Here is a 27695-nt window from a genome sequence, read left to right on the forward strand (position 1 = left end):
AACCATCTAACAACAGAGATAAATTTTACCTAACTGAAGAATGTTGGTCACTGCTGGGACCTGTTGAACTAAAGTTCAAGTCAGCTTTAGGGAAAAAATTCTCTAGGATCATACAAGATGATCATTATGAGACAACTGATGCTGTGTTTTTATAAGACCACAGTTTTGTGGTTTAGAAGATCCTCAGAGCATTCATGATGGTGGGTATATTTGCTGAGGAATTAGTTAATTCGGTAATGTGAAACTCAGGAGTCAGTTCAAGTATATATGACTTTATTAATTTCCTCATAATGCACCTAGTGTCCTTTATCAAGCAGCTACAGTAGTCTAGCACTGTGCCACACGCCAAGTTATATTTTGCTGTGTCATCTTATAACACTTAATATTTATAGCACTTACAGTCTGCACTATTGCAGGATGTGACTTGTACTTGTTTTCATTCTCCTTGCATTATAGGTGTATTTTTTTTAATGTATCTATGTATCTACCTCCCCTATGTGGGTTTAATTTCCTTCAGTATGAAGGAAATTGATTACTATTGATTGATTACTATAATCAATCATCTTAATGGTCAACCATGACATCTGCACAGTGTGATGCATATTGTGGGTGACAATCTATGTTTGTTTGCATAAATAAATGATTTTGTAAAGTATTTTTAATATATCCCTTTCCATTTCTGAACTTCATATCCATAGGTATCATCAAGACAGCCTTGCTCAACATGGATCGTGAAAACAGGGAGCAGTACCAAGTGGTGATTCAAGCCAAGGATATGGGTGGACAGATGGGGGGATTGTCTGGGACCACCACAGTGAACATCACGCTGACGGATGTCAATGACAACCCTCCCCGGTTTCCCCAGAGTAGGAACATTTGATTGAATGAGTGTCTTCAGTGCACTTTTGTAAAACTGTAACTTTAAGAATGATATTTATTTCCCGTTATTATTATTAATTGCCAAAGTCAGTGAATTTAGTAAGAACTGGCACATTTATTAAAATGAGTGGACAACACTGATGCTCAGTAGATGTGAACATTTATTGGTAATTAGCTGAGCGATAGTCTGATATGGTTATTATAAAAGCAACATCATTATTTTATTTTTCCTTATTAATAAGACCACCACAGGCATAAATATGCTTGTGCAGAACATATGTATACAAGCCTGCTGCTGTTAGGAAAAATTTGACTTTATATTTTGTGAATTTAATCAGGCATGTAATCTCCCTTAAGTCCTCACGAGGCTTTGCAAGGGGAGGATTTATCATTTTACTGTTTCTAAAAATACAACTGTGGAAATAACTATTTACTTAATCCATTTGTAATCATAAATAGTTTTCTACATTATGGTTAATTGAGATACCAAAAGTCATCTCTAAAATCTTTAACGCTCATGATTAGGTAAGAAGGACGATAAAGGAGAAACCAGCATTCATAAATGCCCACTCTGTCTCAAGCAGTACACTTGACCCTTTCACTTAGAGACCTCACATAGGTACTGGTTTTAATGACATTTTTCTTCCAGGATCAAAATTCCTTTCTGACTATGATTTCCTAAGAAAACTACCTGAATCCTGTCTTCCAGGAGAAAACAGCTGCCATCATTAAGTAGAAAACCCACTTACTCAAGCGTGGCCCTTTTGTAAAGCTGGTCAGCTAATAAGGGCTTCTTTTATAATGGAGATACACACAGATCAACAGGAAATAGTTTTATCTTGTTTACTTTTTTCAAGTATTTTAATCACAGTTAAATGCAAAAACAGAATAGCTAACTAATTTCTGATTTAACGGGGAGAAGAAAGGTTTTTATGAACGCTAAAACATCCCCCACAGAGGCCTGAAATGAAAATATCAGAATCACCAGCACATTTCCCAGAAACCTCCTTTTCCATATGGGGACGTCCTGGGGAAGGATAACAGAAGGATTACCCATACCACAGGACCTTCCCCCTCTGTGCTCTCTCCTTGAATAAATAGACTGTGATCATTACTGCGTAATGTCCCGAGGCAAGGGACCAGAGAATATAGAAAGGGGCTGGAGGCACCCGAAAGGGAAGTGGAATACACTAGAGAAAAACTTGGCATGTTTTATCATTTTACCAAGGATGAGCTCAATCAATACTTAGTGGATTAAATATTGTTGAAGGACTATATTTTAGTAGTGTCATAGTCTATAAATTTTTTTTCCAAAGCAATTTGTGTAAATAGTTGGCAAAATGTAATGGGTGAGAATAGAATAAGTTTTGTTTTTACTATTTGTCTGTTCCTAAGCACATGCTGGCCTGACAGATCTAATTGAAACTCACATGTACTCTCCTTCAACGTCTTTTCCAACATGAGAAAAGTATATGTCTAGCTTTTAAATTAGTAATATAAATACAAGAGTGGGAGAAATCTATGCATAGAAAAAACACTAGTAAAATTTAAAGGAAGAAATTAGTCAAAATTAGAAAAAATTAAGAGATTTTTTCTCAATGTATTTATCTATATCCCTAACTGCAACTAGACCAGCTTCATGTAGGAGTGAAGGAATCTCTACTTGGATACATTCTGGAAGTGCTGTAATTTGTTTTCACCTTCAGTTATTATTAGCAATGACAGAAAGAGCTCTTTTAAAGAACACCTAGTAATTGGCTTAAAGTCAGAGTTCAGGTTAAATTCTTTTTTATTCTTTCTGCTAGATTACATTAACAGGGGTCTTTGCAACCTTCTGCACCCTCCTTTCACAGTTCAAACTTTCTCACAATCACACCAAAAACTTGGAAGCCTACTTACAGGACAAGAAAAGTGTTTTCCCTTTGCCACGAGACAGGTCATGAAATAGAAGAAATATTCTTAATAATCATGAAAGTAAAAACGTTAAGGAGACTAGGGCACCATTAATTATTTTAAGGAAAGCACGAATCTGCCTGCATCCATGGTAATGTGTGAACGAACTGCTAGAAAATGGGTTTTGTTTTTAGTATGATGGAGTGTAATTAGTCTATGTTTGACTTATTTCTGTCTGGTGATTAATAGGTACATACCAGTTTAAAACCCCTGAATCATCTCCGCCGGGTACACCAATTGGCAGGATCAAAGCCAGTGATGCCGACCTGGGAGAAAATGCTGAAATTGAGTACAGCATTACAGAGGGAGAGGGGCTGGACATGTTCGATGTCATCACTGATCAGGAAACCCAGGAAGGGATTATAACTGTCAAAAAGGTAATGCATTTTTTAAAATACCACACAAATGAAGGCATTTACTTTTCTCTGGTCCCTAAGTAACTGGGGGCAATTACATCTCACATGAACGTTCCTCTCAAGTCTTGTTTTATTAATTTTCTTTTTAAGACCTAGTCTAATTACATTGAGAGTTCTTTGGTTGGCTTTCAGGGGTCCTCAATAATCTTATACATTCATTAATTCCGTACTTTCAATAAATTTTTATTAAAAACTTCCTAAGTAAATAAACAATATAAACAAATGATATACAAAAAATACATGAAATAAATAATGTAAGTGAAGAATAAATTTAAAAACAGTTCCAGACACTGTTCTAGATGCTGGAGGTGCAATAGTACATTCAACAGGATGGTCTCTCCTCTCAGGGAACTGCTCCCATGGACAAGGAAGCAAATAAACAAAGAAACATGTATAACTACAAACTCCATTACGTGCTTTGAAGGAAGAGAATAATACAAGCAGTGATAAAGATGGTTTGAATTAGAGAGGATACATAAAGACCACAAAAATAAAGTAGCAATATTTCCTGCAAGCTCTTTAGCTACTTTTTGGAACACAATAATAAAGATTTTATATTCTTAATTCCTATTTTCCCCTATGTACTTATTCACTATTTAACCCGCAGAATTGTTTGGTACCACGGAGCAGTATACTAAAATATGGCAAAAATTAAAAACCAATAAACCGTGTGCTTCAAAGCTGAAAATAATATTAGTTTTGGTTACTTTTTTTTAAAGATTTCACTTTTATCATGTATGGTGTAATATCTTCTCTCTCCTGTCGCATATTGTTGTATTTGCTGGTAAATATCAGCGTAAGTAGATGTAAATAAGAAGAAAAATTTTCATCTTAAGCTTTGGATTACATGCCTTAATATCTGGAAACACAATAAAACATGTTTAAGTGGCATTCAGATCAATGTTTTATACTATAATATAATTAGGAGGCCCATTAGTGTGCATTAACCTTTTTAATATTCTTAGTGCCTTATCAGATTCAAACTGAAATTTTGCCTAGCCGACTAAATCACATTCACTAACGTCTTGATTAATTGTGTTTCTCGTGAGCCTTGTCATATTATCATCTAAAACTAAAAGTCAGCAACAAGCATTTGGGTTCACTATGTCTCCAGAAGCAGAGATACTTCTCCTAAAGACCTCTGACAACAATGATCATTACTTTCTTTGGCAAGTAATTAGCCGGACGCCCTTATCAGGATATCACTTGGAATATTTTATCAACTCACGCTAAAAAAAAACCCATTTATAATCTATTTTATCTGAATGAAGAACAGGGAATCATGCTGCAGACCAGTGGTTCTCCATCCTGGCTGCACAGTAGAACCACTAGGGGAGGTGTTTAAAAGTATAGATTGCCATCCCCACCCCAGATATTCTGGTTTAATGGTCCAGGGTGGGGCTCAGATATTGGCAATTTTTTTAAATTAAAAAAAAATTTTTTTGGCCGTACCACGCAGCATGTGGGATCTTAGTTCCCTGACCAGGGATCGAACCCACACCCACTGCAGTGGAAGCACAGAGTCTTAACCACTGGACTGCCGGGGAAGTCCCTTGGCAAATTTTAAGCACTCATTAGCTGTTCAATTACAGCCAAATGTGACAACATCTGACACAGAAGGATCTACTACATATTTGCCAACCTGCCCCTGGCGAGGCTCCCTGTAGTCAAATATAAGGATTTTTTTTAAAGGGGGCCTGTTCTAGGTTCCCTCCTGCTTCTAGGTTCCCTCTCTTGCCCATCATAACTTGCACCCGTGGTGCGTGATTTCAGCCCACACTTCCATCAGGATTGTGTGGTATCTGAATTCCAATGTCTTTATCCAGTATCACGCTGTGTAGTGATGTCTCAAAGCAATATGATCACTTTCATTTATCAGTGATTTGCACTAAAAATGGCTCATGCCTTGGCTTTCTGTGTCTTGGCTGCTTTAAATATGTCACTTCTTCCTCCCCGCACCCCCCGCAAGCTCTTGGACTTTGAAAAGAAGAAAGTGTACAGCCTCAAAGTGGAAGCCTCCAACCCTCACATTGAACCCCGCTTTCTCTACCTGGGTCCATTCAAAGATTCAGCCACAGTTAAAATTATGGTGGAAGATGTAGACGAGCCCCCTGTCTTCAGCAAACTGGCCTACATCCTACAAATAAGAGAAGATGCTCAGATAAATACGACAATAGGCTCAGTCACAGCCCAAGATCCAGATGCTGCCCGAAATCCTGTCAAGTAAGCACACTTCTGTGACATGTCTCTTCCATAAGTTTGTTGACTTATATTCAAATATTCACTTGTAAGTTGGAAAAGAGGAATCCTGTTTTTCCAATTAGTTTTCTCTTTCTGAAAAACTACTTTAAAGTACCTTTACTAACTCTGCTCTCCTTGCTCATCATAAAATATTATTTTAGCAACGATGTAAACCTAAAAAACTCAAAATTGGGGGTGAAAAAACATAAAATGACCTATAAGGAGGTTACTGCTTACATGGAAGTGGTACAAGGTAATGCAGCTGAATGGTCTGGATTTTTTTTTTTTTTTTTTTTAGGTCTTAGATTTGTCAGAGATTGGTATGGAATGGAGAAAGCATTTTTAACAAACAAGGCGCTGTGCTTGAAAGTCAGTTTTTCAAGCGTGGAAGAACCCACCATGTAACACTTACAGGCAGAATTATGCTCCATTTGGATGCGTAATTTTTTTCTGTTGCAGACACGGATAAAAACAAGCACTGTTTCATGATATACGTCTGTGAAATCCTGGGGAAATTAAATTAATAGAGCTGAATCCAAATATATACTACGTAAGCAAGCTCTATTTTCCCTGTGCTTTCCTTACACCTTCGTTGTAAATCATGTTGTAAGAAAGCCTCATTGCCCTTTGAGACCACCACTGCTTAAGCATTCTAGAATCTCATCATGAAAGCACTGGAGTCAACAACTTTGAGCCTTTACCAGTAGCTTAGTTGACTAGATGAGAAAAGTGCTAAACCAGAATAGTATTGTGTAAATTATTCCTCCCGAAGAAAGTAAGCAGACTGAGAAGCTGTACCCGTGAGTCTACAGATCTATTCTGATCAGGGCACTTGCCGTGTGCCAGGCATGTTCTAGGCACTAGAGATATGACAGAGAACAGTACCAAGTCCTGATCTCATGGAGCTTACCTTCTAATTGGGGAAGAAAGAAATAAGCAAATGATAAATATATGCTATGTCAGGTGAAACTAAAGTGTAAGCAGTAAAATAAGACAGAGTATAGAAAACAAAGGGTATCTGGGGTACTATTTTAGATAGTGTGGTCAGGCTTGGCCTTGTTGGAAATCATCTGAGTAAAGATTTGAATGAAATGAAGGGATGAACCACACTGCTCTTTGGGGGAGGAACATGCCAACAAGAGGGGAAAGCAAGGGTAAGGTCTGATATCAGAGCTTGCTTGGCAGGTAGGAGGAGAGGCCTCCGCAGCTGAGAGAGGGATGCAGGCTGGGAGTGGCACGGTATGAGGCGACAGGGAGGTTTGGTAGGTGGTGAGTGAAGCAGGGCCTACTGGGGTTTGTAGGCGCTGGTAACCACTGGATTTTTTTGTGATTGAGGTAAGAAGCCACTGGAGAGCTTTGGGTAGAAAAGTTAACTAATCCAAAACTACTCTCTAAGAGGACCACATTGGCTGCTGCATGAAGAATACTATTGCACATGAAAGAGTTTGAGGCTCTAAGGCAGTCGTTTTCCAACTTTTTAGCCATTGAGCCCTTGAGTTCAACTTTTTAGCCATTGAGTTCAAATGAAACCTCATGGCAAGTCCCACATCTAAGACTCAAAAATGCCTGGCTTATTTTCAGGGAATAATTTTAAATCTTTGGGAAAACAGACTCTGTTGTCTTATCATTCTACTGGAATACCTGTAGGCTCCTTAAATTGGATGATGGGCAACCCAAAGCAGCCACATGAGAGCCCCATGGGTCAAGTGTTCCTCCGTATACATTTAACATTATTAATAAGGAAAATGAAGGACGGCCTCTGCTCCTACAACACAAATAACCTTAAGTACTTTCCCAACGTGCTGAGTTCGTTCTACTGCATAAGACAAAAATCTTAGCAGGTCCACATCAAGACCAATTTAAAAGTGCTAATGCTGGAAGTTTATAAATATGAGCTTCGGTTACCTCTTTGATCAGTCAACATGCTTTTAACTGAAAGAGATAATGTCTTCTGGGAATGTAGGCTTCATTTTTATGTCTGTTTTACTTTTTATACCAAATACCACTTTTACCCATTGCAATTATATTATGTTTTATTACAGGAAGTAGTTAGCTTGTCAGATTAGGCTGGCTGTCAGCTAATTTTAAAGTTTTTTCTGCCAGCCTTCCCTTGGTACATATGGATTTCATATATAGATATAGCTTTAAGGATAAAAATACACATAGATATATTGGTATATAGATGCATATTCCAGTGGGGTTTTTTATAGGATAAACTGATTCTTATATTCGGAAATTACAACCACACATAGTTTTTGGTTATGCAAGACATAAATATTGCACAAGTAAGTGCTAGACACAATGTTAGGTGCACAATTAATACTGGAGAATTCTTCCCCCAAACAATGATTTATCATTATGTAAGCACAAATCTTTAATTCTTTAATTACATAAAATACTTTTCTTCCAACAACTTCATATCACAAATGTCCTTTGATTTCCATGGAAGTCTTATAAAATGTCACTCTGAATACTTCTTATGAAAAATTTACATGCAAACACATTTTCTTTTCCTGACCCACAAATCTCCCTTCAGGATACATGAGAAGACAAATTATTGAATCACACAATACAGTAAAGTTCTAGGGAATAAAACGAGGTACCTAGCAGAATGATCTGCTATAATCATGATGAGATTGGTTACCTTTTTCCTTATCAGTTATTAATGTGACTGGACAGTAAATTTCTGGATATAAATAGAAATTACTTTGGAAAGAAAAACAACAAACAAATGAGGCCTTGTGTGCCTCAAATGCGATATCTTTCCTAAACAATGTAGACATTTTAGGTTTTCTATTAATTTTTAAAGCCCCAATTAAGGAAAGAAAATAATACACAATTATGGTATTTCCTAAACAGTCCTCTCTCTTTAAAATCAAAAGCCACCTTCAAGTAAAAATTCCTCACCCCTTACCCTTTATTTCAAGGCTTGATTGGAAAATACGATTACTCGTAAAACTTAAAACTATAGCAGGAAGAAAAGAGGCAAAGAGCAAGAAAAGATTACTGCTGTGTATAATTGTTAACAGCTTATAAAGGCAATAAGCATCATGTCTTAAACTTGACATTTTTCATGAAAGAAAAAAATATATTTGTAGAAAATTATTAAATTCCTTACAAAGGCTATGAATACTGAGATTTCCTTTTTGGTAATTATGTCCTATAAATATTTATCATTCTCAAAAATGAAGAAAGGTGATCAAGCAAGTTCAATGCAATTGGCTTTTTTTTTTTTTTTTTTTTTTTTTTTTTTTGCGGTACGCGAGCCTCTCACTGTCGTGGCCTCTCCCGCTGCGGAGCACAGGCTCCGGACGCGCAGGCTCAGCGGCCATGGCTCACGGGCCCAGCCGCTCCGCGGCATGTGGGATCTTCCCAGACCGGGGTACGAACCCGTGTCCCCTGCATCGGCAGGCGGACTCTCAACCACTGCACCACCAGGGAAGCCCCTAAATTCTTAATAAATGTTGATTCATGACATAAATGGCAAAACAGTAGCTATTTCATCTGTTTGAAACCTTTTGATAATAAAACACTAGATTTATGTAAACTGAAACTAAAATTCCATCTTGACATATATGTATCCATTGTGAACTTCATTAATTCTCTTTAAAATCAAGTTTAAAGGATGAATGGATAAAGAAGATGTGGCACATATATACAATGGAATATTACTCAGCCATAAAAAGAAACGAAATGGAGCTATTTGTAATGAGGTGGATAGACCTAGAGTCTGTCATACACAGTGAAGTAAGTCAGAACGAAAAAGACAAATACAGTATGCTAACACATATATATGGAATTTAAGAAAAAAAAAAAAAAATGTCATGAAGAACCTAGGGGTAAGGCAGGAATAAAGACGCAGACCTCCTAGAGAGCGGACTTGAGGTTATGGGGAGGGGGAAGGGTGAGCTGTGACGGGGCGAGAGAGAGTCATGGACATATACACACTAACAAACGTAGTAAGGTAGATAGCTAGAGGGAAGCAGCCGCATGGCACGGGGATATTGGCTCGGTGCTCTGTGACAGCCTGGAGGGGTGGGATAGGGAGGGTGGGAGGGAGGGAGACGCAAGAGGGAAGAGATATGGGAACATATGTATATGTATAACTGATTCACTTTGTTATAAAGCAGAAACTAACACACCATTGTAAAGTAATTATACCCCAATAAAGATGTTAAAAAAAAAAAAAAAAAAAAAAATCAAGTTTAAATAGCCTACAATAATGGAATATATATTTTTTAGACACCTGCTAGATGACAAAAATAGATTTTATTAAGATAACATTGTTTATTATAATTCACTAGTAGTACTTTAAAACAAAATAATTAATTGAAATAGAATCTTGGAACATGATACACTATTTGCAAGTTAGTAACAAGAGTTTTTTTAAAAAGCATTCATAATACTTCCACATGTGTATGACTAGGTAGGACATTTACTTAAAATATATTTCTACTGAGTTGACATTTTAAAATCTCCTATCATGATGTACATTTTGAGAATTCAGCTGAAATAGGCAATTTTTTGTTCATAATGGCCTTCGCATATCAACTTTCTTCTGAGTTTTCTCTTTAATGCTCCCCCCATAAAACGGCGTATACATATTTTCCCCTTACATATGACTATCCAGACACTAGTAATAAATTTATGAAGAAGATAACGTTTCTCAAAATCTACTAGTCTTTCATCAATTCCAGCGTTGAAGACTTTGTCCTGTTTTGGTTTCTAAAGCACCTCTTGGTTTTCTTTGAATTCTCCAAACTCTCCTTTTTAAAGATTTATCAAATTCCTACTCTACTCTGGGCACTGTTCTAGTCCCTGTGGGTCCCCATTCTCCCGTTCATCCTTTAAGCAAGTCCATTCTTTGCATTTTTCCCGTTCTCTTCCTAGAGTGTTGAATAGGAAATCTAGGTTGTCAGTCTGGATGTTTATCTTGAGCTTCCTGAACGTTCCTCAGGCACCTCAGCCTCAACATATCAAAACTGGAACTTATGATCTTCCCCAAATCCTGTTCTTCACTCCTATCATTTGTGACAGCACCGTCCAACCGTTCTCCACAATTCAGCCAGTGATCTTTGTTAAGCATGAGTTAGATGGTGACACCCCTCTACTTAAAATCCATTGGAAGATCCACATCCAGTTCAAATAAACTCCAGCTCCTCCCCACAGCCAGCCCATCCTTCTGCAGTCCCGACTGTGGATCTCTCCGCAAGCTCATCTGCTATTTCCCTCTCCAGATTCACTAACCTCAGCCACATTAACCATCTTTTGCTTTTTCAACATAACGATTTTTTAAATAAAATGGATAATAGAAAAGTAGCCAATAACCCTACTTATGCACACACACACACACACACACATTAAAGTCCTAACCAAATGTCTAAAAACTTAAGTTAAAATGTAACAATTACTATATAAACTTGATCTAAATTACATTTTTTTAAATGAAACTTTAGTAATGATACTCAGAATCATGCAACTTGTCTAGTGGGTGTACTATTAAGACCTCAATTGTAAAGAAATAATTTATCAGAATATTTTGCTTAATATTAAGTTACCGATATTCAAATATGTGCTACAGGTAGAAAAAAATTCACGTAACAGATTTTCTGGGAATAGTTTTAGGATGCGAGAATAGCAAATCAAAGAAAACCTTTCTAAATTCTGCTCTGCATTATCAGGTATTCTGTTGATCGACACACAGATATGGACAGAATATTCAACATCGATTCTGGAAATGGTTCAATTTTTACATCGAAACTTCTTGACCGAGAAACATTGCTGTGGCACAACATTACAGTGATAGCAACAGAGATCAGTAAGTCCACCCTTTTACCACTGCTGTCCCTGATTGACAGAGAGAGCATCTCCACAAGGGCTAGTGAAATGCGGCTGAAACTCGTCACCATGTATTGATGATCCCACTCGATACTTATTGAGGGAAAGAGCTCTGCAATGATTTGCACTAATGTTTCTTCTAGACACATGTTGGTTCGTTCCTAAAGGCAGAAGCAACTGTGGAAGTTCTGCAGTTTGGGAACAATAAAACAGGAATGCATCTGTCAACCTAGGTTGAATTGGTACATGTTGGATTTGATTCCAAAAAGCTTATAAATCAGAACATTACAGAAGCAGCTAAAAGAAATGGGCTCACAGACGTTGTGTGTGTGTGGCCGGGAGGAGGGGGTGGAGATCAAGTATATTCTAAAATGTAGTCACTGTTTAGAAATCTTCTGGATAGTCATCCTTTAGCTTTCTGTAGAATGTCTATTTCAAAACTGTTACAGAATTAAGAGATATAAATTGTAACTTTTTCATGGTACACCAAAGTGACTACTACTAATCACCAATACTAATCAACACAATGTTTAGAATGAATTTTATGGCAGTCCCCGTGAAATTTAAGGCAGAGAAAAATAGGGCCAAAGGAATACTTCAAATAAAACGGTTATATACAGTGAAAACTGTATAATGTAAACACAATGTATAGACCTAAGTAGATGAAAGAAAAAGGATCTTTAAAATAACATTGAAATGTTTGAAAATAGGCTTCTAAATTATAGCTCATTTTTTAGTTTTTGTTTTTGATTTTTAAAGTTCAAACATTTTTAGCTCAGTGGGGTATCTAGTGTGAAATACTCCATATCAAATGGTATAATACAGTAATATTCTTTGTCAACATAACTCATGAGATTTGAAGTGACTGAAAGATATTGACTAGAATAACAACCAACGTGGACAAAATGAAGCATTGCTTTCTGATAGTGATAAGAACTCCTCATTATAAATTTGTTAGGTAGGAATCTGATTTTCAGAATTTATGTGGACTAATGTGGATACCAATGACTGAGAATACTTCAAGCTTTAAAATTACAAAATTATTTCCCACTGAAAAGATCATTTTTTATAACATCATGAAATCTTATTTTTTACTGAAGTAGTCATCTCGTGTGTATTTTAAACTTTGTACCTAAAAATTTCTGTTTTTAAGATTTAATGTTTCTATGATATCTCTGAAAGTACTAGTGATAAAGATCTTTTAAAACTTCATCTTCTGCAGTTCTAACCTGGGAAGAATAATGTGAGCAAAATTTTAGATGCAAAGGAACCTAAGAATCTTATTGTCTAAACTTCTTAACTACCTTTGATGCCAAGAGCCAAGAGCTTGTATTAAACCAACACTCTCCCACTCCAGGGCCATTGCACCTGCCATTTCCTCTACCTCGAGAGCCGGAAATATTCACATGGCTTAATCCTTCTCTTCATTCATAACTCTATGCAAATGGCATCTCATCAGAGAAGTCAATCCTGGTCATCCCATACAAAGCAGCACCTCCATCTCTCTCCAGTCCCTTTTGCCTGTTTAATTTCTCCATAGCATTTGCCATCTGGCACATTATATATTTATGTGTTTACAGTTCGCCTACCCCCATAAGAACAATGCTCCAGGAAGCAGGATCTTTGTTATGTACCCCAAACAGTGGCTGGCACTACTTAGATATTAGATGCTCATTAAATATTTATGAAGTGAACAAACAAATAGACATGAGTGAAGTGAGTGAAGAGACCTGAGGTAAGAGACTCCAGCTCCTGATTCTTAGAACAGGAATCTGCCTTCCATACTAACCAGGAGATTATCAGAGATGACAGCCAAAATACTTCATTTATCTCAGGTCTTCAAACACTGATTCTGCTCTATCATTATCCTAGATGAGCAGCTTAGGCTTTGGAGTCAGACAGACCCAAGTTTGAGTCTAGGCTCCAGTCCTTACTATCTCTGTGAATATGGACAAGTTACCTAACTTCTTTGTGTCTCATCTATAATATGATGTGTTTCCTCATCTATAGTATGGGGGCAATAATTATATTTATCTCAGAAGTTTATAAGGATTAAATAAAATATAACAAAGTGCTCAGCACAATGTCTAGCTCTCAAACTAAAAAACTAAGACCATTAACAATCATTATTATCCCATCCTTTTTCCTTCTGCCCACATTTTTCCCATCTGCCTACTTCCTTGGCCTCCTTTAAAATATGCTTCTAAAATTCCTTTCCTGGAGAGCTTTTCTTTATTTTGTGTTACTCTGGGGTTTGTTATACAGTTGCATTGTACCAATAGAAGTAGCTTTGTCTCCTAGATATTTCCGTCAGGTGTATCCAACTCCAGAAGTACCAAACAATCTAATTCTACTTTTTTGTGACTATGATGATACATAATTCACTGTGGTACTCACAGGAGCCTTGGGGAATCTATGTATGAATGAGAAAGGAGTGAGTAACCATCATCTAAAGGGGCTGGCCATCAACATATAAATGCCTATTCCTTTCTTTTTGGCATTTTGCAGATAATCCAAAGCAAAGCAGCCGAGTACCGCTGTATATTAAAGTTCTAGATGTCAATGACAACCCTCCAGAATTTGCTGAATTCTATGAAACCTTTGTCTGTGAAAAAGCAAAAGCAGATCAGGTGAGTTTCAAAAGAAAGTAAATTAATTAGCTCAGATTAATTTAGATCTTCTAATAATTCAGATGATACACAGAGCTGAGGGCAAGTTTTGAATTATCTATGAGATAAATGCCAACAAAATTATTACTATAAATAAGAACCACGATGAATGTTTAACTTGCATAAGAGAACAAACAGTTTTTAAGAACAGGAAGTTCATCAGTCTCAAAGACTGACGCTGATCCCAAATCAGTCTTAAGTTTTGACATAAAATAGATTAGTCACAGCTTTATTGGAAAAATCTTTACTGGTGAGCAGATACTTTTAATTACCATATATACTGGAAAGTAAAAGCTAGAACATATTTTACAATTGCCTATAATTCATAGTTTCACTTACTTACATTGCCCATCTGTACAAGCAGTACAAATTCATGAATGTTTTACTGTTTTACACATTTGTCCCCACCTGAAATCGGTCTTTTCTGACAGTGATATAAAAACTATGTTACAGTTTGTCAAAATAGAAGTGCACTGTTAAAATGTATGTTAAAATGAGAAGCTGAAGTTGTGTGTTTTATATTCAAATTAGCTTTTTTTTGCAGCTTGACGGCTTATGTATATGCCAAGATTGAATTTCTAAGCAGGCTGTCCAAAGAGTGCCTCCATTTACTTAAGCTGCAATATTGTCATAGATCATTGTGATATTTTATAGCTTGGTATCACTCTAGGGCCATGTTTCTCAACCCAGGTGATACTGCCCCCCAGGGGACATTTGGCAATGTCTGGGGACATTTCCGATTGTGACAAGGAAGAGGGTACTGCTGGATTGAAGGGAGGAGACCAGGCTTGCTGCTAAAAATGCTACAGTGCGCAGGACAGCTCCACAACAAAGTACTGTCCCTGGCTCTACTTCCAGCCTATTAGTTCTTTGCATACAGTGGATTCATTGTAAATTTTCTAGAGGCTATCATTTTAAAAGTAAAATTAGAAATCATTTGATCAAGCCATTTACTGCAAAACTGTAAGAAACACTGTTGAGTCAGCAAGACTTGATGGCAGCTTTATGGTTTCAATTTTAGTTGATTCAGACCCTACGAGCCGTTGACAAGGATGACCCTTACAGCGGGCACCAATTCTCGTTCTCTTTGGCCCCAGAAGCAGCCAGTGGCTCAAACTTTACCATTCAAGACAACAAAGGTAAATGAGCCCAAGTTGCCTTGTCTGTCTATATATCTATATCTGCATCTATTATCTGTCTACTCCCATCACAATTGATCCAATATATAACATGGTTTCCACTTCCATTCACCACTTTGCTTTCCGGTTCCAGACAACACAGCGGGAATCTTAACTCGGAAAAATGGCTACAATAGACACGAGATGAGCACCTATCTCCTGCCTGTGGTCATATCAGACAATGACTACCCAGTCCAAAGCAGCACTGGGACAGTGACTGTCCGGGTCTGTGCGTGTGACCACCAAGGGAACATGCAGTCCTGCCACGCGGAGGCCCTCGTCCACCCCACGGGACTGAGCACGGGGGCTCTGGTTGCCATCCTGCTGTGCATCGTGACCCTACTAGGTAAACTGCTTCTCCCTGCATCCTATCTCCCCGTGCTGAGGGGCACACACTGTTACTGTGGCTCTCTAGATTTATCCGCCTCCCCCATTAAGGCATACAGCCCGATCTAGGTGAGGAGAGTTATGTGCTGAGAATCTTATGTGGTTCACCCGTGAACTAGTTTTTGCTTGAAAATGGCTTTGGAGAATGAACAGCTGTGAAACTTGCCCATGTCTTTCCCTACCCAGGGAGTCATTCCACCAAAAGAATCTCTTTTCTATCAGACTGGGAATGAACCACAGGGGGATTTGAGGGCAATATAAATATGCCCTTTCCATTTCATTTGTTGTTTAATATTTAACCTGGCAAACGTTAAATTTTCAAAGAACAAAAGTCATTGGACATGGGGTATGTAATGAAGGCCATTTCTACAAAGGTAAAGTTTAAAGATCAATGGGAAAGTGGAAAGAGAAATGTGATGACTTTTTTTTTTCCCATACAGGAGAATAAATCGTGGTGAAATTTTCTTTATCTCAGAAAACTTATTTGGATCCACCCACTTAAATAACTACCTTCTTAGCATTGCTCTCTGATTGCCACATACACAATGTCTATTATTTCTCAGACTCTCAATAATAAATAACGTTTGTGACTCAGGAAATAAATCTTTGACCTAAAAGAAATGAATGAATAGTGAAAATCAAGATCTAATGGTGAATCAAAGGAAATTTTTACCCCCAACCAACTAATTAAGTGCACAAGTTGAGCTCAAAATGCTCCGAAGTCCCTTGACTGTTGTGAACTAAGAAATCAAATGCTAGTTAATGCAGCCCTTCAAAAAAAAAGTTAAGATTTGAGAAGCTTGCCTACACCATGGGGGGAAAAAATAAGCCAGAGTTAACCTGGATTTCACAGAAGGAGAAAAACTCCTTTTTAAAAAATGACAATATAGTGACTTCGAAAAGCGGAAAGGAAAACCTCCATTTCTCCAAGAAGAGAAAGCCTAGGGATCCCTGTTCAAGAGTTTCACGTTCCAGATCAACTCTGCTAATTATAACAGAGTCTTGAAACTCGGCTAAAGAACTGTGATTCTCTTTGTCAGCTAAGATTTGGGGGAAGTATTTTAAGATATGAGGGTAAATAAAAACTGACAGTATGCAAAGACAAATCAGTGTTCTAATGGTGTGAGTCTGTAAAAACTGTTTTCCAAGAGAAAGATATGAATATTCTTTTTGATTAAAAAAAGAGGTTATATGGGCTTCCCTGGTGGCGCAGTGGTTGAGAGTCCGCCTGCCGATGCAGGGGACACGGGTTCGTGCCCCGGTCCGGGAAGATCCCACATGCCGCGGAGTGGCTAGGCCCGTGAGCCACGGCCGCTGAGCCTGTGCGTCCGGAGCCTGTGCTCCCCGGCGGGAGAGGCCACAACAGTGACAGGCCCGCGTACCGCAAAAAAAAAAAAAAAAAAAAAAAAAAAAAAGAGGTTATTTTTAGAAGGGCTAGACTGGCATGCCATACTCAGGTAGAATTCCATGGACTCATGGTCTATGGAGGAAGAGCCAGCCTTCATCTCATAGAGGTCATGCTTCCCTTCCCTCATCATCTACCCACTTTGTCCTCCCCCTTAGTTTCCTTCTAACCAGCTCCCTATGTCCTCTCTTTTCATCTTTTCCCTCCAGTGACTTCACTGTCTCCTCATTACTTCTAATTTGCCTCAGTGTTTCCCACATCTTGTCTAGTCTCTTTGGAATTCTGTACCTAATTAAAAAGGAGAAAAATGGGAGCTAATCTTTACTAGGCTCACAGCATGGGCTAGACACTGGGCAAGATGCTTTACAAATGTCTTTCTCACTTAATCCTCAGAACCATCTAGTCTATATTTATCTGCATCTTACATATGAAAACAGAGGCCCCAGGGTGTGAAGCCAAGTTACACAGCTAACAGGTGGTAGAGCTAAGTTCCAAACGCAGGTCTTTACCCTGCCGACCCCTGGTGCTTCCACACTGTACTCTATTTTCTCCATGAACTTATAGAATGCAGTGTAACTTTCAGGCTGAAAGAGAGCTCGAACTAAAAATGAGACCATTGAAGAAAGTGGCCGCAAACCTGAGAGTTGGTAAGAGAAGGAAAGCCACATTGATATAGGAGGAAATCTGCCGTCAAGAAAGTGGATCATGTGGCATCTGTTGTTTTTGTCAATAAAGCAACAGTAAAAACAACTACTACATCGCGTGCTTCTTTGGTGCTTTAGAGTTGGCATAATAACTTTCACACTGGGCACTGTGTTATCGCTTCTCTTTTACAGAGAAGGAAACTGACTTAGAAAGGTCGGATCGTTTAAGTGAACCTAGATCTGCTGATCTCAGATGCCTTGCTACCTTCCAGTTTTATGATGGGATTTGAACACAAATTTGTCCAAGCACGCTGGCCCCAAATATCTCACTGCTGTCCTCTGGACTCAAGGGGGTAGAGAAAAGGGAAGGGCTCAGTTACAGAGAAGGCAGCATTTTACTTTCTCAGAGTGTTTTTGTTCCATGTGCTTAGAACTCACATTTTCGGTTTATAAAAATTAGCTTTGAAAAAGATCTTCCTTTTAGACAGTTACACCCTCAAGAAATTCTGTTCAGATGTGCATTGGGCCAATAAGAAAAGATATAGGCAGTTGTAACAGTAGGAGAATTAGGCAGTGCACAAATGCCTTTAAATTACTGAATGTGCCCTCTGTCTTCTAGACAATTGCACTTTCAGGTGTGCACAGGAGTAAAAGACAAGATATAGGCACCTTAAGCTGCGGAAAAATCAGGAAGTGATAAATGCCTGCTATCTTGCCTTAAACGTTGGAATGAACCTGTGTCCATTAGAATTTATTTCTTTGAGCGACAGTTAGCTTGATTCTATTCTCTATCCCAAAGGCTGTCCTTATTTACAACCCTCTGTTTTGCAAATCCGCATCACACTGGAAACCAGCATAAAAGGTAGATTAAGAGCATCCCTCCACCCAAAGCTGTGCAATTTTCCACCCACCTGGACCCCCGGGTAAAGTGAAGGCGTACAAAGAACACACAGCCCCACTTGACATGGCCCTTCCTACTCCGCTCGTCTCCCCGGCACCTCACACGCTGCAGGCACACCCCCACCCCGTGGCCTTCCTCCTAGCTCTGTCCTTTTCTCCAGATAGTTCCTTACATAACTCCTCATCTCTTTGCTCAGATGTTACTTCCTCAATGATGCAGTCTCCCCCCCAGAAAATATATACAGCCCCTCAAACGTCCACGGAAGTCCTTCCCATCCTCCTTACTCTGCCCTACTTTTTCTTGTTTCCATTGCAGTTATCACCTTATAATAATTTCCTTATTTATTACATACATTGTTTTTTTCTGTCTCTATCCGCCACCCCACCACCACCACTCCTGCCTCCCTTTTTCAGACAGGCTCTTGATCTTTTTTTTTTTTTTATTGATAATGCTTAGAACTATACCTGGCACAGAGTTGGCACTAAATAAATATTTATTGAATGAACAAGTAAATAAATACCCTGAATGAAAGGGATAAATGAGGCATCAGGATACTCTCTGGCAGCAAAAGAGAATGTGTACCGTTACACAACCGCATGCTTGAAAACAGCAAAATTGCATATCCTTTAGAAATAGTCTACAATCCAAACATGCTTCAAAGCAGGGTAATTAAGAGTACAGGCTTTTTAGTCTGACTGACCTAGATTTCAATTGTTTGTACACGTGACATCTCTAAACCTCAATTTCCTCTTATGTAAAATAGAGTTATAATGATGGTACCTACTTTGTAAGACTATTATGATAATTAAATTCGATTCGGTATGTAAAGCACTTAGCACAGTGCTTGGCACATAGAACTATCTCGATAGATCACCAATTATTAATACTATTAACATCTGAAATGTTAAATATATAGACACCTGGGTGTGCCTATATCCATTAATATAGAGATAGATATACACATCCACCAAAAGCCATTATTCTGCAATTTTTATTGTGATAATTCAATTTGCACGGCTCATAAAAACTGGACCATGTTATGGATGAGAGAGTAAAGAGGTGTTACTGGTACTAATCTCCCATGGACAACCCCAGGTTAACAATGCATTTTCTGCCCTGGATGGCTGTTTTCTCTCCAAGCTGTCAGTATGTTGTCACTTTCCCACCTATGTGTTCATTCATGGATGTGTCTCTTTACAGGTAGCCAGCTGTTTTCTACCCAACCAGCTATGAAGAAACGTCAGGAGCTATTTGTTTTTGTTTTTGTTTTTTTTGCGGTACACGGGCCTCTCACTGTTGTGGCCTCTCCCGTTGCGGAGCACAGGCTCCAGACGCGCAGGCTCAGCGGCCATGGCTCACGGGCCCAGCCGCTCCGCGGCATGTGGGATCTTCCCGCACCGGGGCACGAACCCGTGTCCCCTGCATCGGCAGGCGGACTCTAAACCACTGCGCCACCAGGGAAGCCCACGTCAGGAGCTATTTAAACACAGCTCTTGCTTTGCCTCTAATCCGAATTAGGAAAAATCAAAAGAACAAACATTCCGGTCAACAGACTTACAGAACATGAAACTCTGAGAGATTTTTGAAGTTCCCACTCAAATGTGTTTGTTTCGTTTAGCCTAAACACAGATAATCTGGCATGTGCACTATTACCTGCCCCCTTCAAACTGGCTGATCTTGAAGTCCAAAACGGCTTTCTGAATTGTATCTGGGTCTCTGCAGGTATTACCTGTCCTTATATGTAAGAAAGGTATCCAAACATCCACGTCTCTACTTTGGGTTTTAAACTAACTTTATACTTTTCTCGGGAAAAACAAAGGCGGCATCAGTGCAAAAGTTATTTTAGAAGTGGAGTTATGCAAACCCTTCAACACATCCCCGAAGGTGCCAGCCTTGTACTTATAAACAGTTTCAGAGCATTTCAGGTATTCAGCATAATTTTCACTCTTACTGCAGTGCTCTCACTGTGTTTGAGCTCTTTTTTATTATTATTTTTTTTCCCTTACCTTGAAACTAGTCTGCCATTTCAAAGCAAGAAGGAACTACTGACAAAACATGAAGGTGTTCTATCCTCTACTTAAATCCTAACTTTCTTTCAAATAGTTACTCGATTTGGGGGTGGGAGAGGGTCATGGTTTGATCATGCGTGGAGGCACGTGCAACCTTAAGGAAGCAAAAGTTGAGTCTCGAGTAGTTTCCTCGAAAACTTTGAAAACTTCACTTTGGAGCAGTGTTTCTTCCTGATGTTAATTGGTCGGCAAATTAACTTTCCCTTCCCTCGCTGTTTTGTTTCTGCTTCCAGTGACAGTGGTGTTGTTTGCGGCTCTCAGGCGACAGCGGAAAAAAGAACCTTTGATCATTTCCAAAGAGGACATCAGAGACAACATTGTCAGTTACAACGACGAAGGTGGGGGAGAGGAGGACACCCAGGCCTTTGATATCGGCACCCTGAGGAATCCCGAAGCCATAGAGGACAGCAAATTACGCAGGGACATTGTGCCCGAAGCCCTTTTTCTACCCCGACGGACTCCAGCAGCTTGTGATAACACCGACGTCCGAGATTTCATTAACCAAAGGTTAAAGGAAAATGACACGGACCCCACTGCCCCGCCCTACGACTCCTTGGCCACCTTCGCCTACGAGGGTACCGGTTCGGTGGCCGATTCCCTGAGCTCGCTGGAGTCGGTGACCACGGATGGAGACCAGGACTACGAATACCTTAGTGACTGGGGGCCTCGGTTCAAAAAGCTCGCAGATATGTACGGAGGGGTGGACAGTGACAAGGACTCCTAATATGTTGCCTTTTTCATTTTCCAGTACAACACTGAAACATGTGAAGTGGCTCTTTCTTTCTATTTATCCACCGCTCCGTGAAGGGTTCTCTGTTCTACCCGTTCCAAAAGTTAATGGCTGCAGTCCGTGCGGATCCAATGTTAGAGACTTTTTTTCTAGTACACTTTTATGAGCTTCTGAGAGGCAAATGTTTATTTTTTAGCGCATCCAGTTAACCATGTCAGCCCAACAGGCACCGTGCTGGAGGAGAGGATGGGGAGTAATCCTTTCCCCTGTTCTCTTAGTGCAGGTTTGGAACATGCTCGATTTCACTGGCCTGGTCTCATAGTACATTGCATTGACTCAAGGTCAGCTGACTGCTCTGTACATTTCACATGCTAATGGGATAAGGGATTATACTTTATAAGAATATAGTTTTAGTTAAAGAAATGAAGGAGGAACCACTGCTCCTGGTATATCAGCTCACAAGGAGATGATGAACTATATATGGGTGTGTATTTCTGTTACAAAGAATTTCAAATGATATTTGCCAGTCCTGTTTATCCTTCATGATCTTTTTCTGGCACCAGTGACTATTCAAAACATCAGATCCACCAACGTTTTGAGATTCGCCTTCTTCTTTAGGAAATGATGCCAATTAAATGGTAACATTCAAAGATAACCAAAAAAAAAAAACCTTAATAAGACCTCATTCCTTGCCACTGACTCATAATTTGTTATATATTAGACATACAAAAGTTTGCCCTTGCACCATATAAAGGGAAAAGAAAAAGAAAAATAGATAATCAATGTTAACAAAGGAAATATTTAGCATATTTTAAAGTTTGGGCCACCAAATGTATCATGGATCACTTGAAATTATTTCAGCCATCAGTAGGCTAATTACAAATACGTCTAAATTGTTTAGAAAGTTCTTGAAGGAACTTTTCTGAGACAAAGTTTAACTCCTTGTCTGTAATTGTCAGTATTATTCTAATATACTTGAAAGTAGTGTGAATACAATAATTCATATTCTTCAGATACGTTTTATACAATTAAGTTGCATTAGTGAAGGTAGATTAAATAAAACTCAGATCCCTCTTCCAGAGTCTAATGGGGAGGTAAGAGCCAGTCACACTTGAACTTGACACCCTGCCCTTCACATTTGGAAATATCCGTATATTTATATAACATGATACATATAGAAGAACACTGAAATCACGGTGAAAACCTACATATTACATGTTTGGAAAACACTTAAAAAGGGAATACTTGGATTCCCTTCAACAAGGGTGTTTAAGATTGTAATTAAAATGATAGCTGACTTTCAAAAGCATTAACATTTTTTCATTGTTTTTAACTTTGTTCCCACGGCAATCCCTGCCCTCATCTTTGAACGAATGATAAAGTAATGGTCTCAAACTGCAACAGAAAAGTAATGTACAATCCATCAAACCCATTATTTCTCTAATTATGCAATTAGCATCATAGTTATCGTCCAGAGGACCCAACTGAACTGAACTAATCCTTTTGGCAGGTTCAGATCATTTATTTCATATGCTGTTCTAATGATTTTTGTCATTAGACTCTTACATTGTGCAGTCATCAGAAATTTCCAAAGTACTGTAACGAAACATCCTTGTTTTGAAAACTTGGAAAAAAACAGGCTCTGTATGTATATAATATGTACTTAAGAATACGCTGACTTCAATTATTAGTCTTAGGGATTTATTTTCAATTAATGGTAATTTTCTACAGATAATCTTAGTGCCATTTCCATTTGGGGATAATGTCCTATCAGCACATACTTTCTATTTGGAAACACACTGTTGTTTCGTAGTTAAGTTCTAAATAGGTTTATTACCCAGGAAGTAAAGACAGCACCTTTAAAATAAGAGAAATATAGTCTTTGGGGTTACCCAATGAGAGTGAAAATTTTTTACAACCATATTATTCCTTGTGTTTCCTGAATGGATGGACTTCCCTGTATACTAACAAGTATTTCATGGTTGGGCTGTTTCCTGCTTACAAGGTTTTCTTTTCTAGTTCTTCACACACGCACAGACATATACACACACAGGAACGCAGACAAAATACTACAGGAGGGCTTCACTGTAATGAGTCGATATATATCATAGTCACAGGTAAGTGTTGAAAAAAAGATAGCTTAGGAAAGTTAATTATAAGAACTAGTTATTTATAGCAATAGAACAGCACCTTAATCACACAAATTACTGTAAAATTTAAGAGCTCTCTATCCTTATATTTCATGTCATGTAATAAAGTATATCAAGAAAGATAGTCCTGTAAAAGAAAAGTATCATCAGAAGTCTTCCTTCTAAAATTTTGGCATTAATTGGAATGTGTGTGGGTTGATGCCAGCAACTTCCATGTTTAAGGGTAAGGTTTACGCTTTCCTCCTCAAGTGAAAGTAAGAAGTTCTGTAGTGGAACTTCTGAGGTGTAATTGGAAGTTATCTTATTCCACCCTGAAGATGGGACAGTTATACCAAGAGCAGGTTAATATGACTAAGTACATAACTGTTAAATCTCTTACCACAAAAGCTGATGATGAAGTGAATCTCTAAGAAGCTGGATAGATTGGAGCTGAATATTTTGCACAAGGGTCCTATAAATGTCAAGACTGAGTAACATTTTCCTAAAATTAAAGCTGCCTGATGTCGTGGAAACAATAAGAGCCATAGTTCCATCATTCTGTGCTGGTCTCACTTCCTTCCACCAAGACATCCGGTCAAGAACCTGGGTTGACATGAATGACTGGAGAAAACATTAGCTTTCAGCTCAGTTTTCACACTGTCTCTGTCCTGATATTAGATGTTTGTGATGAGAAAGAAGGAAATTGAGAAGAGGTAAAGTTGTTTTAATATTTGCTTTAATCACTGTGAAACTAAAATGCATTAAGTATAGGGAGATTGCCTTCGTGGGTTGTTTCAAGAACTTTGAGGCCCTTCTCACTTTTTTTTTTTTTTTTTTGCCCTCTATTCAAAGGAGAAAGTTTCTTCATCACTGAGATGTTCCCTAGAATAAGCTGAAATTTTGAAAACATTAAGCTATTGTGCATAAGTTTAAAGCCCCTTCACTTCATGGCACTTTCTTCTGAAAGGCCTGGAAAACATTCATTCCCAAATAAAAGACTAAATCAAATGAGGGAGAATCAAAACTGGTTTCAGAGAGCCATAAGAGAGGGGACCTGGGCCCAGAAAATATATGTTTTTGTAAGAGCTTTCCTAGCTTTACAGGTTAGGTGCCTATAGGGAGGTCTGGATACAAATCAACTCCATTTTCAGATGGAATAACACCTGGTGTTATATTCTAACTCAGTATAAAAATTTTGGTTTAGTGTTCATTTTCAGCTCCCAAAAAGTTATACAAAAAGTTCTTATAAGTTGAATCTCTATCTTAGAAGCATCCAAATTTTATGGATCCAAACTAACTTCAGAATGTTTTCATTCATTTCACTTTTAGGTAATTTTTAAATTTAAACATTTAAGTGATACGTACATTTGAGGTGTTCTGATTTGCTGAGCAATACCTTATACCAAATGCTTTGTCTTGAAATGGGTATTTCACTGGAGATAATCATGTATAAACTACGAATTGGGCATTCCTCAATTCTATATACTTGAGGACCATTAAAAAAGTATGCAGTTGAAAGGAAAGAAGAAACTTGATTCCTGGGCACAAACTAAATATTTAAAGCAGGTACAGCTAAATTCATTTTCCCCAGAGACTGAACGAACCACCAAATAAATTATTTTTTCATAGTCACTAGTGTTGAAGTGGTGTAATTACTTTGGAAGAACACTAAAAAGTCATGATCTCCACTATTTTGAAAGGTATCCTCTGAAAAGGATCATTTTAGTGTAATTTTATTCTTTTTTTTTTTTTTTTTTGGTCTAGAGGAAATCTTTTTTGAATTGTGACAGGAGATTAAAAATCCAAGCAGTCTACTATTACCACTACAACCCAGCCTCCTTTAACAGATAATAAGAGTGGAAAGATTAAGACTTCGTGTGTGCATCTTCAGGAAAATGAACTATTTCCTGAGGTCTGACAGCGGCTTTCTTTTCTAGAGAATACAAAATTACAGTATCATCTCCTTAAAAGTTCAGTGATTCTTACGGTTGCAGCATTTTTAATCTCCCTTTGGCATCTTTATGGAATAATTTTCTAAAGGGATAATTCTCTACTAAAAAATATCGGACCCCGACCATATTTTCTGTGCAGAGCAATACACTGACTCACACACTTGTTAAAAGTTAATAAAGAAATAGTTCATTTTTAAAACCAGAAGTTTATGGTCTCTGCATTGTCAATTTAATTTAAGCATTGCTGAGACAATCTTTAATCTACTCCCCATTTGGTAATACCTTATTTATGATGCAGTTTCATTTTTTAATTTGGGGGGAACGTTTGCCCGACAGAGCCAGCAGATGAAAGTGCTGAAAGGAGGTGAAATGGAAACAAAGCCTATTACCCACTGCATTTCAGACAGGACCAGGCACTTAGCCGAAGAGCCATTGGGTTATTAGATTAATTTCAAAAGAGCTTTTACAAGTTGCTTAATTCCCTTTTTTTAAAAACGCATGGACCACAAACTCAAATTTCTCCTCAAATGGGGTTAATCCGACAAATGAGGCATGGACCCAGCGTTGTGGAAAAAGCATTCCACTATAATGAGATCTTGGTCTTTCTTGCAAGACTGTGCTATTTATGTAAATACGTCTAGAGGCACCTGCTATAAGCTTTTAGTTTTCTATGATCTATTAGTTTAGTGTTTATTAAGGAATCATATGTATAGAATTACTAGGCATTCAGGAGGAATGCTGTGTAGCAAACGAAAACTGATCTGCTCGGGAGAAACATAGGAGCGATTCAAAACCACTGTACTATTTTGTTTGTGATTATTTTCATTGCTTTGAAAGTAAACTGCATAAGAATAGGACTTAAAATAATTGCTATGGGCATCTTCAGTAGTACCAAGCTAAGGCAACATGGCATTCTCCTACAGTGATTTGTGATTTTAAACCCCCAAAATAAAAGCTTTTTGGTATTGATTGTTTTTAATTAAAAATACTCCCAAGTATAAATTGAAGCTGATACCACCCTGGAAGATTTACTGACTGGAGTGCTCAGTTCATGTGGTTTTTCTCGGTATCGCTCGTGTCTTTGGCAACAACACCTGATGGAAACAATCACTGCTCAGCTTTCATCCACATTTCTAGCTAGGGAGATTTTCATAACTTCACAGTTTACACGAGAAAGTTTTCTGTATTAGAAGAATGGGGTTGAGACAATTACCTTATAGTTCAGTGTGGTCGGGCCTTTTGTTGTAGTCAAATGGCAAATACACGCTCCTTGTAATGGCTTCTTTTATTTTCCTTTGTTTTCTTAGACGTAAAAATTTGAAAAGAATGCAATTTAAAAAGTGATTTCTCACAAAGAGTAAATATGCCTTTTGCAAATCAATTTTTGTAACAAGTTATTTATATGATATTACTTAATAAACTGGTTTTTTCTAACTTGTTTTTTTTTTTCAGTTCTCTCAAACTGTTGTTTGTAATCAGAGATCTTTAAAATGTACATACTGATACACACTTTATCTTTCCAAATCTGCTGTTTTAACCTCTCAGAGAGCTAGCTAAAGCCAACTTGTTATACAATAATTAGCTTGTAAACAACAGTTTCTCCCAGCCAGCAATATATATCATTGGCAGGGCCCTGCAGACTTCTTACCACTGGGACATCAAGAATTCTACTGTTATTTATGGAATCGCTGTATTAAGAAAGCTGATTATCCTCATGATAATTGCTTTAGATAAAAAAGGACAGTTCTATATTTTTGCCCATCCCAAATCTCCATCCTTCATTTCCCTCCCATACAAGCAATTATCTATGGATCTCTGATTTAAAAAAGAAAAAGGGGGGCTTCCCTGGTGACGCAGTGGTTGAGAGTCTGCCTGCCGATGCAGGGGGACACGGGTTCATGCCCCGGTCCGGGAAGATCCCACATGCCGCGGAGCGGCTGGGCCCGTGAGCCATGGCCGCTGAGCCTGCGCTCCGGACGCGGGAGAGGCCACAACAGTGAGAGGCCCGTGTACCGCAAATAAATAAATAAATAAAAATTAAAAAAGAAAAAGGGTTAGTCCAAAGGGGAATAAGAATAAAATCCTTCCAGCATTCTTATACTATGAGTAAATAAAATGTTTTCAGCATATTCAGAGCTATAATATTTTACCCGCTTGCTCTTTTTTAAGCTGCCTCCTATTCTAGAGGAAGTTTCCCAATTTTTTAATTGGGAGAATTGAATTCATTGCTTTGCTACGGCGATTTTTATTTATTCATTCATTTGTTCAGTATACAGCAGGCACTCCACTGTGTGCTGTGGAATA

At 38.2% G+C, this 27695-nt stretch overlaps 1 protein-coding gene across 1 annotated transcript in view; it reads left to right on the forward strand.

The window, feature by feature from the left end:
• The window catches only part of CDH6 (cadherin 6), a 131766-nt gene extending 104941 nt beyond the window's left edge, over positions 1 to 26825 (forward strand). The window contains exons 5-12 of the mRNA XM_079916128.1: positions 699 to 866; positions 3022 to 3209; positions 5218 to 5471; positions 11171 to 11307; positions 13836 to 13957; positions 15018 to 15135; positions 15269 to 15520; positions 20814 to 26825. Of these exons, the coding sequence (XP_079772254.1) occupies positions 699 to 866; positions 3022 to 3209; positions 5218 to 5471; positions 11171 to 11307; positions 13836 to 13957; positions 15018 to 15135; positions 15269 to 15520; positions 20814 to 21304 (1730 nt within the window). The 3' untranslated portion in view covers positions 21305 to 26825. The remainder of the gene's footprint in view (positions 1 to 698; positions 867 to 3021; positions 3210 to 5217; positions 5472 to 11170; positions 11308 to 13835; positions 13958 to 15017; positions 15136 to 15268; positions 15521 to 20813) is intronic.
• The last annotated feature ends 870 nt before the right edge of the window (positions 26826 to 27695 follow it).

This window comes from Stenella coeruleoalba (assembly GCF_951394435.1).
Source record: "Stenella coeruleoalba genome assembly, chromosome: 3".
NCBI classification, from domain to species: Eukaryota; Metazoa; Chordata; class Mammalia; order Artiodactyla; family Delphinidae; genus Stenella; species Stenella coeruleoalba.